General features: G+C 41.0%; 2 protein-coding genes across 9 annotated transcripts in view; both read left to right on the forward strand.

The window, feature by feature from the left end:
- Window positions 1-3,973, forward strand: part of LOC130172298 (protein MTSS 1-like) — a 54,210-nt gene extending 50,237 nt beyond the window's left edge. For all 8 annotated transcript variants that reach the window (XM_056380896.1, XM_056380902.1, XM_056380899.1 and 5 more), the window contains one exon: window positions 214-3,973. In XM_056380896.1, the coding sequence (XP_056236871.1) occupies window positions 214-773 (560 nt within the window). In that variant the 3' untranslated portion in view covers window positions 774-3,973. The remainder of the gene's footprint in view (window positions 1-213) is intronic.
- Window positions 3,974-4,931: 958 nt separating this feature from the next.
- LOC130172485 (transmembrane protein 65-like) overlaps window positions 4,932-14,644 on the forward strand; it is a 37,379-nt gene continuing 27,666 nt past the window's right edge. Inside the window, exons 1-2 of the mRNA XM_056381244.1 lie at window positions 4,932-5,291; window positions 5,592-5,932. Of these exons, the coding sequence (XP_056237219.1) occupies window positions 5,626-5,932 (307 nt within the window). The 5' untranslated portion in view covers window positions 4,932-5,291; window positions 5,592-5,625. The remainder of the gene's footprint in view (window positions 5,292-5,591; window positions 5,933-14,644) is intronic.

Consider the following 14,644-nt stretch of genomic DNA (forward strand, 5'->3'; position numbering starts at 1 on the left):
ACGCCATGCAAGAGTTCGGGTCTTAGGAGGTTAAAGCTTTCAATTTTTACCTTCTTGATCTTGTATGTTTGTAAGATATCAAGGTTGTATATATCAGTAACTCCCTCTTTAAACACACTTAATATAATATATACTGAAATTTACTTTATTGCTAGTGAAATTCATTTTGTTAATGCCTGAAATTGGCTGATTATTTCTGTTGTGTCATTGCAGGCCCGTGTTCAGGTCAGGGATATTACTCAGGATCCAGCCCCCATAATGCCTCTGGCTCCTATTCTACAGGCCATGGTCCAGTTATCGTCACCCCAGGGGTTGCTACAATTCGCCGCACCCCCTCTTCAAAACCTTCCGCTCGCCGTTCAGGCTCCATTGTAGGTACAGGCCCCATCCCTATTCGTACACCTGTCATCCCAGTAAAAATCCCAACGGTGCCTGACATGTCAGGAGCAGTTAATGGGAGCAGGAGTGCAGAGGAGATGGGAGGAGGAGGAGAGGGTGGAGAAGAAAGCCCAGATTCTCCAACATTCGCAGGAGTGGAGGATGCTGGCACACTGCCTGTGATGTCCTGGAGTGGTCAAGCTACGACCAACCCTCCCACCATCCCCCTACCCAACCAGCTGACCCAGCAGCACCTTCAGAGTGAGACTGGGCTGGAAGGAGGAGGAGAGGAAGCTGGAGAAGGCGGAGATGGAAACATGCTGGTGGCCATACGCAAGGGGGTCAAGCTCAAGAGAACGCTCACCAACGATCGCTCCGCACCGCGCATTGCATGATGACATCATCACAATATACAGGCGAGGGTCACAAGAAACATGTGATCTCCTGTCATAGGCGTGTGGCGCCCCCTTCATTATATTTGTAAATGAGGTTAAAGGCTTTACAAAAAGTGTTGCTGATAGAAATGCAATATAGAGAATCAAAAGGCTTCTTATGCTACTATGAGAAATCATTGGCACCTGTTCTACATTTCTCATTCTGTAAATTTTCATCTGGGAGAATCTCTCACTACAGAAGCCATCCATAATGAGAGGAAAATATATAGACATGTAAGGTGCAAGTTTTCTTTGGTATTGGCTTATGATGCCTCAGAAACTATGTAAAGATGGGTTTGTTAAAATATGGGTTTGGCCCCAAAGTGGATCACAGGCCCACTTAAGTTAGATCCTTGTATAGTTGAATAACTGTACGAGCCTGTGCGAGTACAAGGAAAAGACCTAATTTCTCACAAAGGCCCTCGAATAAAGGCCTAAGCACTAAAATGTATTTGCAAATCCGAGCCCACAGCTGTGTAATCTCAGTGTAAAACATGAGGATGTTTTTGCTAATAACAAGAAGGACAGAGCAGCATTACAGTACAGTGTGTTCATTTCTTTGAGAAGACAGTAAAGATGTACTTTGCACATTTTGCATCCAGTATTTGCCCTGAAGCAATTGGTTGGACAAGGACAACATGTATGCCTCTTCTCAGTGTAAAAAACACTGTATTATATGTCTAAACACGTACTGTTGCAGGAGTGCATTGTACCATGGAGGGATAAATAAGCACTCTTAACTGCATAGTGGCAGAAAGAGCACAGTAAGTACACCACGGTGTCACAAGAGCAATATTCAGGTTCACTAGAAAGTAATGGCTCCATTTGGAAACTCCTGGATTTCATCAACTGCTCAGATGAAGAGATGCCCTGATATGAATGTGCTGTGTTGTCAAAGCTGTCTTCCTCTCACAGTTCATAAAATACGTGGGATGTCCACAGAGCCAACAAGGGCAGGGGTATGAACAATTCAGAGACTGACTGCGCTGCACCCGAGCTGCAGGAGACTACAGTGTGACTAAAGCATCACAAGGTTGATGAGTTATGTTTTGTTTTAGTTGTTTTAGTATTTACACGATTTGTAAATAATTTTGCACGCCTCTGTTGCTGAGGAGTGTGTGGTTGCTTCTTGCTCTCTGTATCTTTGCTCTATTTCCATCTGCTCCACCTGCTTCAAGGTGCCAAAATGGCTCAGTTTTACATCTTAAAACAAGATGTTTATTGATGTTTATATAATGATCATCACATCCCATTGCCTTGGGATGTGGATTGGTTTTCTTTTTCCTTATTTTTTCCAATATGATTCTCATTTAATCTGCAGTATCTACATGCTGAGCTTTGTAGAACTTCTCAGTGGTTTGTGATTATATATTAGTCTTATATCTTAGCCCCTTAATTTTTGTAGCATTTATTAGCCATACTGCAGCCTGCGCATTGATTGCTCATAACGTAACTAATAATTGTCAAAGTACAGATGTGCCATGTCAACGTTAATTCAAATCTGTATATATATATATATATATACATATATATATATATATATGTGTGTGTGTGTGTGTATACACACATATTATTAAACAATGTTATTGAGGCAAAATATTTTTGATGTTTTCAAAGTTATGAGTTTAAAGCTATTATTGGTAATGCCATACTGTTTTTATTCTGTCTGGTTGCTGTTATTGAACTCTGTTCTCTTCGAAACGCATGTAACATGCATGCATCCTTATGATTAATTAGGGTTTTACGTTTCATCTCCAACGTTGGTGTTTTGATTTCTTTTGTAATAGCAAAAAGTTCAGTTGAAACACATTTTGTTCCCCTAAGAACTTAGGAAATCGCATCAAAATCTGTTGTATAATGAGAAGTACGCCATTATAGGTACATTTTAATTTTTAATTTTTTTTTTTTACCTGGACAATATGATTTTCTGAGGCTTTTCCTCAGACTTCAGCATTGGAAGACAATTAGTCTCATTGAGTTATAGTCTGTGTTTTAATTTTCTTTTCAGTTCAAGCACTGTGAGACCACGGCTACTACAAGATGTATGAAAGTGTAAATATTATTTAGCTGTACAAGTTAGTCCAGGAACTCACACGTTTTTTAATTTATTTTCTTTCTCAGTCTTTAAATCTCTTTTTCTTTCTCAACCTATCTCTATTTTTATACTTATATAAAATATCGGAGTAATACAGTCGTTCCCTGTACCCATGCATGTGCTATCTAATGGTGTGTTGTACATCAGGTTTTAGCAGCAGTGAAATGTCCACAACAATCCAGCTACGATTCATTTAAGTCCCTTATTTCACACATATACACACACGTATAAACTGCATTTTAATAAGGGCTGGTTTAAAAGTGAACAGCCGCTACAGAAAAGTTTGTTTTTTTCCTGACCTCCAGGCACCAAGAGAAGTAATGCAGAGATTTAAATCAGTATTATGAGTGCAGATTTTGGGATGATGCAGAACTGCATCAACTTCAGTTTCAGTTCAGTCAAGACAGTACATTTTTTTTCTGAATGGTTATGCCTTAATCTTTTGTTTTAAATCTTTTAAAAGATGTGGGAGTGATGGAGCTGAGCTGATTTCAGGAACAAATGGCACGCTGCCCACAACTTCTGGCCTTCCTTTATATGACCCAGAGTTTCCCAGAGAGATCTTGGCACCTGCCTGAATTAACCCATAGTGTGAACAGGGGGATGCACCACAAACCATATTTTGCATTGAAAACACCCCTTTATTGTTTAATATCAAAAGAGCAAAGATAATATAACTGCTTAGATATTTTGGGAAACCCAGCATTCAGTTCTCAATATTGTTGAAGATGTTAATATTTTTGTTTTTGTTTGTTTTTGGCCGTCCACCTGTTTAAAACTTGATTTGTCGACCTGTAATTTTCATATTTAAATTGCTAGTATAAATATATATATTATATCAGAGCAGCCAAATGTCACTATATCCTATGAATAAGACATTTATAGTTTGGGGGGGTGAAAGTAGTAGTTTAGTTTTTAGCTTATTTTTCCCCCACGAGGAGAGTTGACCTCTCTATCTGTCCGCATACAGTTCAACAGGCTATGATGCAGTTTGTTTCAGGAAGTAAAAGGTTGTTATTTTTTGTGTAATGACAGCTTTAGCAATATAATAAAAGTATAAATTTTGCTTTGGCTCAGTGGCTTCTTGAATGTCTAAGTGTGCAACCTCCTCGTGTATCAAAAGTACCAAATATTGGAACGGACCACTTTCCTGATACTAAGTTTAAATCTTTTCTTAAAAGGTAAATAGGTAAAATAATCTCACCACCTAATCTCACCTCAATGTACTCATCAACAGACTGAGGTGGCTCAGTTACCAAGACATTAAGACAAACTCACCTTTAGGCCTTGGAGTTCATGTTCGGTTTTAAAGTTCACTGTTGACCTTGAAAACAAAAGATCACTCAGATGAATATTTTTTTGCACATGAAGTAATTCTTGTGTAACAACCACACAATGAGCCGTTTGTTCATTTCACTGTTTACGACAAAGCTTTTACACTAGTCCGGTCTGAAAACTGGCCAGGATATAAACAGATGATGTGTTTGTTTTTGCCCACCAGGGGTCGCTCTTGTCTGCCCTTTAAAACCCAAACCTAGTTTATAGTTTCAGCTTGGGAAATGCATCACTCCTCCCATTCTGAGGGGACTGAAAACACTCGTCAAATCAATGAAACTACGGCCAAAACAATTAATCTGCCGCTCTCACACAGAAACCCCCGACTTGAATTAGAAAAGTAGTGAACAAAGCATTAAAATTCTAAGTGAAACAAACAATGTTTTCGCTTTTAAAGTACAGACTTTCTCTTCGAAACAAATAACTTCCACATGGTGTCATATTTTCTTGGGGTGTGGACTCTGGCTGAATAGTTCAATGCCCCACATGCATAATAGCAGGATGGGGTGGGTGAGCACACACCCAACAGACAAATACACTACTTTCACATTGTAAAATATTCCCACGAGAGGTTTTCAGCATGTCTGGATCACCATAAGAAATATTTCATTTCTCATTATGATACAGACAGTGTTTTTTTTCGTTACGGCAGATGCAGTAGCTATAACATGACTACAGCTGACCGCCCATGGTCCCTATGTATTGAGTGTGTCCTGCGTACGTCTGGCGGTGCCGTCAGAGTTACGCACGGAGGAAAGCAGCGCAGCCATTGGAAAATATTTTCGGGGGCTATTGGCCGCTGAAGCGCCCTCCCATTCGCCTCACACCATCCTGTCAGCCAGAGGTTACACCAGTCCGGGATAAAGCTGGCAAAAATGTGATTTTGTAGCTACAATTACACAGTTAGTGTGTTTGAGGGTTTTTTTTTGTGCGACTAGCTACAAAATCTGACAGCGAGGAAAACGAGAAACGTATGCGCCGGAGCAGCTCGTGTCTTTTCAAGGTTTCCTGTGGAGGTTGTGGTCCGGGACAGCGGAGCATCGACTGAGGTGCGTCCGATAAGACAAGTTGCACTTTGATTTGTGGACAGCTGTCGCATCCTTTCCTACTCCATGCTTCCCTGAAGGCGTGTAAGATACGCTCGTGTCGATACGTTCGTAAATAATGTGAAAAATTGTCACTGTCAGGCCCGCGGTTTGCCCTTAAATAACCCAGGCTGAGGATGTGTAGTTATGTGTTTTCTTGCGACCATTGCAGAGATGAATTGTGTCATGTGAAGCGACATGTTCCAGGTGTTTTCGCTGAGTACCGATAACAGGCCTGTTACAGTGTCCTCTGCTCTCCACCAGGTTCTCGGCGCATTGCTCTTCCCCCATCCCAGAGATGCTGCCCTGCCTGCGGAGAGTCCTGCGGCCCGCTCTCTCTCTGAGAGCCGGGACTGGGCTGGCCAGAGCCGGACTCAGCAACCACCAAACACCCGCCATGGCATCCTCGGCACGGTTCGCCTCTGAGCCCCCGCTCTGCATGCTGGTGCAGCGGTGTAACCTGGGCACGCACCCGCTGAAGGAACCCGTGGAGCCTCTCAACTCGCCCCGGGGAGCCAAGGAGTTTATTTATAGCCTTCATCCGACTGAGCGCACCTGTCTGCTGCGAGAACTGCACAAGTTCGAGTCCATAGCTATAGCTCAAGGTAGGTGATGTGTTTTAATGCAGCATGTAGTATTACATATATTTACATTTGAAGCTGGTTAATACATCTGAATATGAACAATTTCCATTAGAAATTGAATCAATCTCTTAGCCATAACTTTATTGAATTTATCAACTAATATAAAACAGGAGATCATCTTTTTAAGGCAGGCTTTACTGGGGAATTCATTATTGACAAAACGCTTTATTGAAATATTTTACATAGCATCATAGTAATGATAATCTACTTTGCATCATAGTAGTTATCCACTGCAGGTCACAGTCTGATTATTCGCCACTGCATCACTGGATGTAATATCAATCAACAAGCAGTTAACGCTGGTGTTAAAAAATGTTTACCCATCAGCCTGATTATAATGAACTAGGCATGAAAGTGAAGTAACCTAAAGTGTTGTTGTTGTTAAATCAAAAGTCTCTTTTTAATCTTAAGCATAATGCAGGTCTGAGAGCCACAGCTGGAAGACTCTGGTGAAAGCCTTTGCTTTTCTTTCAAAACATCCTACCATCATCACATTGTGAAGTTACATATTAATCCCCAAGTGCTGTTCAGCAGCTGATCTCTGACCTCTGACCCCTGTGTTCCCCCCTCCCTGTGTACAGAGAGAAGAGAATCTATTGGCAGGGATCAATAAAGTATGTTACCATTACTGTAACTCAGTAGCCACATCTGTCAGATCTAATAATTAGGAAAACACTGATAATGGCAGCCCCTAGGACAGAGATATTGGTGTACAAACATGTTCGCTTACAGGCTGATCAGGCGTGGAGGTAGCAGAGTAGACTACAGAAACCCACAAGAGACACATACCTGACCCAAATAAGGCTGAAGTGTGCGTCTCTTAACCACAAGGAGGATGGAGGTTTGGTTAGCACAACCTTTTGTTTTCCCCACAGTCCAAAGACATGTAAGTCAGGTTCATTGAAAAATCTAAATTACTTGTGGGTGTGAATGTGTGTGACCGTCAATCTATTCATGTGGTAGACTGTGAGCCAAAACTCTGGCTCTACTTCATATTAGGTGGTATATAAACTGTTAACACACTAGGTCAAATTCATATTAACATTTCCAGTATCATTTTGGAAAATTTTTTTGTTTTGTTTTTTGTTTTATTCCTGATCTGTCCAGTCCTTACAAACTGCTTTTAACACACTGAGGTACAGTGCAGTTTACCCAGTACAATGTGCACTTCCTAGTACAGCATGTACAGTAGTTGGTTTTTCAGTCCGCTGTATGAGCGCAGCGCTGAGGCATTATTTTGGGCATCAATGGAACATAAGAATTGAATTATGAGAGCACAGTCGATGTCTCACATAGGGAGAGAGAAGGAAGCGGGTCGATCGATACTGAGATAGAAGAGAATAGAGGGAGGGAAAGAGGAAAGACATGAGTAATGATGAAGAGGCTTTACAGCATATGAGGCTCTCTGGGAGTCTGCTGCTCTGAGCTCTTGTCACCCTTTATATTTCTCTCCAGCGGGAAAGTATAGAAGCCTATACTTAAATATGGATGATTTTAATTTTGTATAATGGCTTAGTGTTCATCTTTGTGCCAAATTTTTGGATATTGCATTTGAATGAACAATAACAAAGAACTCAAAAGCCATTGAAAAATAGTATAAAGTGTATATTGGAAACTTAATCAGTGCTGCTTTTGTGTCGTCAGTGAAAATATTGATATTAATTTCAGATCCGCTGTTCTGAGCCCTATGATGTTGTGGATAAAAGACTAAGCGCTGTCGCATTATCTCTGCAGCTCTGCGAGACATAAGCAGCGTTTTCAGTGTAGTTTTGTTTACTCTAATATCTCATGATCGACAAATGATTGCCGTGCCCTGCAGGGAAGCTTCAAAAAGCTCCTGCATCTCAAGATTTGAAGAGAATAATCCCTAAAATCTCTTGAGTTCCACCCAGTAGATGAAATGTTATACTCATACTGTACACCATGGTCCTTTACAGAATATAGCAACTGACTGATGAATGTTGAACATATATGCATGTGCTGCTATGAATAGTGTCATACTGTTTCTTCTCACTGTACAGTGCGTGAGGCTCTGAATAACAACAACGACAGTCCAGACTTGCATTGTTAATATTAGCATACCTCTGACACTGTGGCATGAAAAGTTTCATGTGTTTGTTTTCTTCACAGTGTCAGATTTAGTTGCTTTAAAGTGGCTATTTGTACGTTTTCTCTGCCGCTGGAACGTGGTTTCTTGCCAGGAGCGGGTGGTCGTGACTATTGCTTGACAAGAGCATCAGCCATTGTTGTGTTTAGAAGATCAGAGGTTTTAATATGTCCTCTGACCAACGCTACGTCTTCAGGGCAGATTGGAGGCTACAGTGACTTGCTAGCGGAAAGTGCCAAGCTGGAAAAGACGTATTAGCAATAAGAGCTAACATTGGCATTGCTTTGCACTGTTGGAAACAGCTGTTGATGCTTGACTTGCGATGTTTCTTCCAGACTGGCAAGTAAACCGCTGTTAATGCTAACAGTGGCTATATAGAAATGGCTAAACTTGCAAATAGCTCTTTTAAATGCAGTTTTGGAGGCCTGTGCATATTCTCATTTGTCCAGGTCATAGTATCCTAAAGGAGTTTTTTTAAATCGAAAACAACTGGACTAGGTTATTTGTCTGTGAAGACGTTTCACCTCTCATCCAAGAGGCTTCATCAGTTCGTGTACGCATCTGACCAGGCTAGGACTGGTCCTACTTTCTGGTGTGGAGACCCAGGTATTTAACCTCTTGTGGGCGTTCACAAGGATGATGATGTCACTGGTTCCCTTTTGTGCTCCAAGTGTCAACGACAGTCGTTTGCATGACTGTCGTTGGTGGAAAATTGGTTTCGACTTCGTTAGTGCTCTATTGTGTTATAACGACAGTCGTTGGAGTCACTCGCCACTTGTGAACAGTTGTTATTCTTGGAGGCTAGATGGTTGAGTCTCCTGGGAAGGGATGAAAGGGCAGCATTGTAAATTGGAGATAGGTGGTGTCTGAGACCTCCTCCCCTGTTGAGGGATGGTTTCTCTATTTTTACATAGATGGCCTCTTTTACTCCTCTTTCGAACCAACTGTCCTCTCTGTCTAGGATGTGGACATTGCTGTCCTCAAAGGAGTGGGCTTTCTCTTTGAGATGTAAATGGACAGCAGAGTCCAAACCTGAGGAGTTAGCTCTCCTGTGTTGGGCCATGCGTTTGTGCAGTGGTTGTTTCGTTTCTCCAATGTAGAGGTCATTGCATTCCTCGTTACACTGGACTGCATACACACATCTTTGGGGTGTACCAACCTCTGTCTGAGTGTGTTGCTGGGTTTGAAATACACAGGGATACGGTGTTTGTTGAAGATCCTCCTGAGTTTTTCCGATACTCCAGACACATATGGAATGACTATGTTGTTTTGGAGGCATTTTTTTCCACCAAAAGACAAATTGTAAAAGGCTGTTTTACTTTTTAACTTGTCAAACTTACTCTCCATAAGATCCATAAACCATAAAGAAACCATAAATGCAAATGGGGGGAGGGAAGCATGCTGCTGTCCGCTGCATGTGATGGTATGGATCCTTTACGTTATTGATCGGGTCACCTCTCTCTTTGTACACTAAAATAGGCCAGTTATATTTCTGCTGACTGATACCAACTGCAGTGGCTATTGTAGTCATTTTGGCTGTGATGACAGTGCTGAAAGTGGTGATTACAGAGTTGGTAGCAATAGCAGTGAAGACAAAGATGGGGTGAAGTTTGACATTGTCATCTAACTGTTATTTTGCTAAACAGATAAACAGTGCTGTGTTATTGACAAGACAATCGCATGCTGTTTGGTGTTCACACTTTTAGCGATAATTATAACTCACTACGATTAGACTCTGCTTGACTCCTACATGGTTCTGCAGGAATTAAATAGAGGAATTTGGTACGTTACTCACCTGATTTGAAATGTCTCTCTCTTCCTCATTCCTGCATTCTCTATCCAGACTCTTTATTGTCATAGAGAATAGTAAAGGCCAGCCCATCCATCATTACAAGGCATTTCAATAAGATCTTCCATACTCTCAGTCTTAATAGTACATCATTATTTTCCTGTCAGATGTGGCTGATTGCATCCTGAATACATACTACAAACCTTCCTCTGTGGGCCACAACTGTCCTGCAATAACATGGCTGAGCAAACGATGCAAAATCCCACAAGAGCCTCATGGTGGAGGATTTCATATCACTCGCGGAGGTTGTAAAAAGCAAATATGTTGCTCATTTTGGACCATGGGAGTATGTTGCACTTAAAGTGTGAACAACCCTAGGCACAAATCTTAAAGCAAGATGACTTGATACTTGTGCAATGTTTAAATGTTATAGAATATCAGGCAATACCAGCCTTCATTAAAGCTTAATATCGCTTTAAATTGAAAACCAGCACAAATGACACAACTTAAAATGTGAGAATAATGTGAGCGAAGTGAGTATACGCAGAGGACAGCCACTTTCCTCTGCCCTCACCTATGGGGCCTGCCTGCCTGGAGCTTGCTGACATCCTCACCTTCACACTATAAAAACCCTCAGGGATTCTCTTACCTGCTGTACTGTATATGCAGGCTGCAGAGAAGCTGAATCAGTGATTGCTGGACTGGTCGACACCCTCTGTCACACTCGCTGGCTGAGAGATTGATTTTTTTTTTTTTTTTTGACAGGCTCATCAAGATCCATCATTATTCAACCCAGAGGCTTCAGGACACCTGAAGCCAAACCCTTATTTTCTTGACATTTGTATGCAGGTTTGGTGACTTGGTATCTGGTGGCAGATAAATCTCACCGACATATCTTAGCACTGGGCAGTCGTCTGAGTCGTCTGCAGTATATGCATGCTGGCTGTGGCCATGTTTCCTGAACACATTTGTTCCAGATTGTGCTGTTAAGTTTAGTTTACGTACTATATTACAAGTCTACTTGAGTTTTTAAAACCAGAAATCTCTTACAAAAGTCAGGAGTGTTCATACCCCCCACACACACCCGAGACACCCCCCAACCCCACCCTCACCCCACACACGCACACACACACACACACACACACACACACACACACACACACACACACACACACACACACACACACACACACAGTTTGCAGTCTTGTTAGACAGTAAGTAATTTTGAGTTTTTGTTTCTGGTGGTTTGACAAATGTGAGTCCAATTCACTCTCCTTTCAGCCATTTTCGGGCTCCACCAACTCATGAGGGAAATATCTGCAGCTTGGTGCTGGCTCAGTGGGTTTATCAGAGGTTATTTTGCTGAAAATAGCTGCCTCCTGCAGCCAAAGGAAAAAAAAACAGTACTGATGAAAGCAGTGAGAATGAACCGGAACATTAAAGTTGAGATCCGGAAAACTTAAAAAATAAGCTGAAAGAGGTTAAATGCTCCACAGAGTTGGATGATAATCCTTTGTGGGTTTGTCACCATGAGCGACCCCCCTTCATATGTCATACAGCTATGATCCATTGTTAATCTGAAAATTTTTTAATTAGCGCAGCTTTAATGTTGTAGACAGAAAAGTGAATGTGGTGTAAAAGTGCTGTTGGTGGATCAGGGAGTGGATCAGAGACGGCTTTGTTAATACAAAAAGCGAGAACTTCCCTTGGAAGCGGTCATACTTAATCTGAGGTCAACTTGGGTCTTCGTAATTCTGGTCTTCTGTTTTAATGTCAAACAGCAGTTTCTAGTCATGTCTCCATTTGTTATTTTGTGATGGTTAAAACTACTCTTGCCCATGTAGCATCTAAATTATTTGGTGAAACAGTACAGTGTTGCTAAAGTCATCTGAAATCAGTTCATTTTAATGCAAGCTGAAATCTGACAAGCTGTTGCCGTTCTGTCTTTTCCAGCTTCAAAAAGTTTGAAAACTTTTTGAAGCTTTATTCCCCATTAAAAAAAAAAAAGTCGACTGAGCTTTTTAGGAGCATATGGTAACAGCCGAGGTAATCTCAAAGACTGAACGTTTGAGTGCAGACAAAAGAAAAAGTTAGAAAGAAGGAATTTAAAAGTGAATGTCCAACACAAGGATATTCTTGTTTCAATCTCTCCATTTCAGAGGTTCAAAGATCACTTTTACTGGTAGAAACGGCCCATTCTCAGAGAGGTAAGAGGAGAGAAAGTAAGGTTTGAAGCAAGCCAGTAGTTAAGAAGACAAGTGTGGTAGAGAGATGCAGACAGAGTGGCAGAGATATTTGCAGGATAGATGGGAAGAGAAAGGATGGAGAGAAGTCAAACAGGGAGCTGGACTCTAACAACCAAGACTATTGCAAAGTGACTCAGACTTTTTATTTTTTACCAATAAGAATATAAATACCCGTTTTACCATTCTAGGACAATTGAGTCAGTATTTTTAGTTTATTTTTACGTTTGACTCAAGCCAGAAATGGAGAACAAAAAATTAGCCCATACTATCAACAAAATTGAACAAGGAGAGAAATAAAACTAATCTGGGAACAAAAGCACGGCCTAAAACCTCTGACACAGTTCTGACCTACAGCACAGTTAAAGCGTGGATCTTGAGGAGTTCCCTTATGTCATCATTTCTTACTAACTGCACTGTCAAAGTCAGAGAAAGTGATTATTATACAGAAGAAATGGTTGGCTGGGGAAATAACTGAGACTGGGGTGTTCATATCAAACAATGACATAATCAGACATGAGAGAAGGCTTTTATTGTTTGAATCTCATTGTGAGGTTATAATAATGGTGGAGAGAGAGTGGAGATACGGCGGGCCCACTGAAGTGATGATGACTAGGATATTATCTCCAGTTTCATTCAATATAAAGTGCACCATTTTCACCGAGTCACATTTATTTGCTAAAGATATTTGTATATTAGTATTCTCAAGCCAAAATCAAGCCAGTGTGATAAGTGTAAAAAATGGGACTGTGCTGTTGATGTTGATGTTTGAATATACTTTTTAGCACTAAGCTGCAAAATGGCTGATAAAGAAACAGAAATTACCCCGTGATTTTTATTTTTTTCTAGGCAACTTTGGTTATAGTTGAAATCTTTTTTCACATGAGATATAAATCGAATCTGTTATTACCAGGGGTAGATGCTGATCTATGCACATTTCTGGAAATAGGAAAAGCTATTACACCTCTCAGACAGGGGGGGATATATTTGCATAGAAAGTTATCTTGTTCACTTCACTAAAAGTTCAGCCTCAAGTTGGTATAGGATAAAAGCGCAGAGAGAGGAAGCACAGCTTTAGAGAGAAGGGAAGGAGAGATGGAGCAGATATAAGTGAATAAACGACCAGAGATCCTTCCGTTCCATCTGGACCTCTGTGATCATCAGTGTTCAGTTGCCGAGGGACTCGGTGACATCCACTGTGCTAACATGGTTTTCCCACAAGCCTGGTGGTGCCAAGGAAAACGTGATAGGAGACTAGATAGAGGCAATTTCTCTTCATGGCTGAGAGGACGTACAAGTATTGTGGAGAGAGAGAGTTCATCGGAGAGAGGAAGGGAGATGTCTGGATGCTCTTCATGACTTTGCTTTGTTTTTAACCTCGGAGACTCTTGAGGTTTGCAGGATAAAATCTGAGGGGCATCAACACATAAATCACTGTTCCTACTATTTTCTTGAAACAACCCATCTTCCATTTGTTTTTTAAGTTTAAGAATTCTTCTTCATCTTGATCGCACCGTGACTGCAGATTCAGTAGGTGTGAAAAGTCCAGGCTTCATCAAAGCTTTCATCCTTTTCACCTCAGGTTTGTATTTCAAAGAGAGGGGAAGCCGTATCCTGTCACCACCTCTCATATTATAGCCCTCTTCTTTGATATAACGGACAAAGGAGAGCACCTTTTCATTTCTTCATCCTGCCTCAGCTCATGCAATTTTATTATCATGCTAATTCACGCACACTGCTGCATAATGGTTTGGTCTGTGGTGACGTTTAACCAACTGAAATCCATGGACAAACCCAAGTGGCCCCTGTCAGTCTGGCAAGAAATGTAGAGGCTGTGGCACCGTTGAACATTTGCAAGTCATAGTTATGATGCTGCCAATCATGCAACAGTGATTCTCACTTAATGACTTGAATTAATAACGTGCCGGTCAATCAGTCCTAGTGGTGTCCAGTGGACGATTGTCATTTGTGTCATTTGTCTGGTAATTTGTGCACAGAAAAGACACCATTCATCACACAGGCTGTAATAACACGCTGTGTGTATTTATTGAGTGCAGTTTGCTGCTAACAACGGAGCTGCAGCCATGTGTGCTAAGGAGATTTCAGACATAGTGGTTCTTCAGTTGAAACTTTTCTAAACTGCAGTGGCAGTTGAAGTTATTGGCTTGTGAGACAGACCAAATTAAGTGATGGACAAATATATACACAGGATGAGAGCTGACACCAACCAGGTTTTTTTTCCCACTTACAGGATACATTATTTGATAAATTATACATGGACAAAGTACTTGCTAAACACTGCCATCCCTTACTTAGCCTACTGTTGCTACACAGTAAGCTTCTGATGTTTCATGGCACACATAACATTTACAGTGATAACAGTGGCAGATTGACCTCGAAAAACTTCATAATATTTAAAATAATTTGTCCTTGATGTCAGACAGACATAGAAAATGGCAGGTGTTCATTTCCTAGATAGCAACCATTCATTTTGCTGTTAATGACAGATTTCATTAGCTGTAGCTAGCTAGCTA

The sequence above is a fragment of the Seriola aureovittata genome, chromosome 7 (assembly GCF_021018895.1).
Source record: "Seriola aureovittata isolate HTS-2021-v1 ecotype China chromosome 7, ASM2101889v1, whole genome shotgun sequence".
NCBI lineage: Eukaryota > Metazoa > Chordata > Actinopteri > Carangiformes > Carangidae > Seriola > Seriola aureovittata.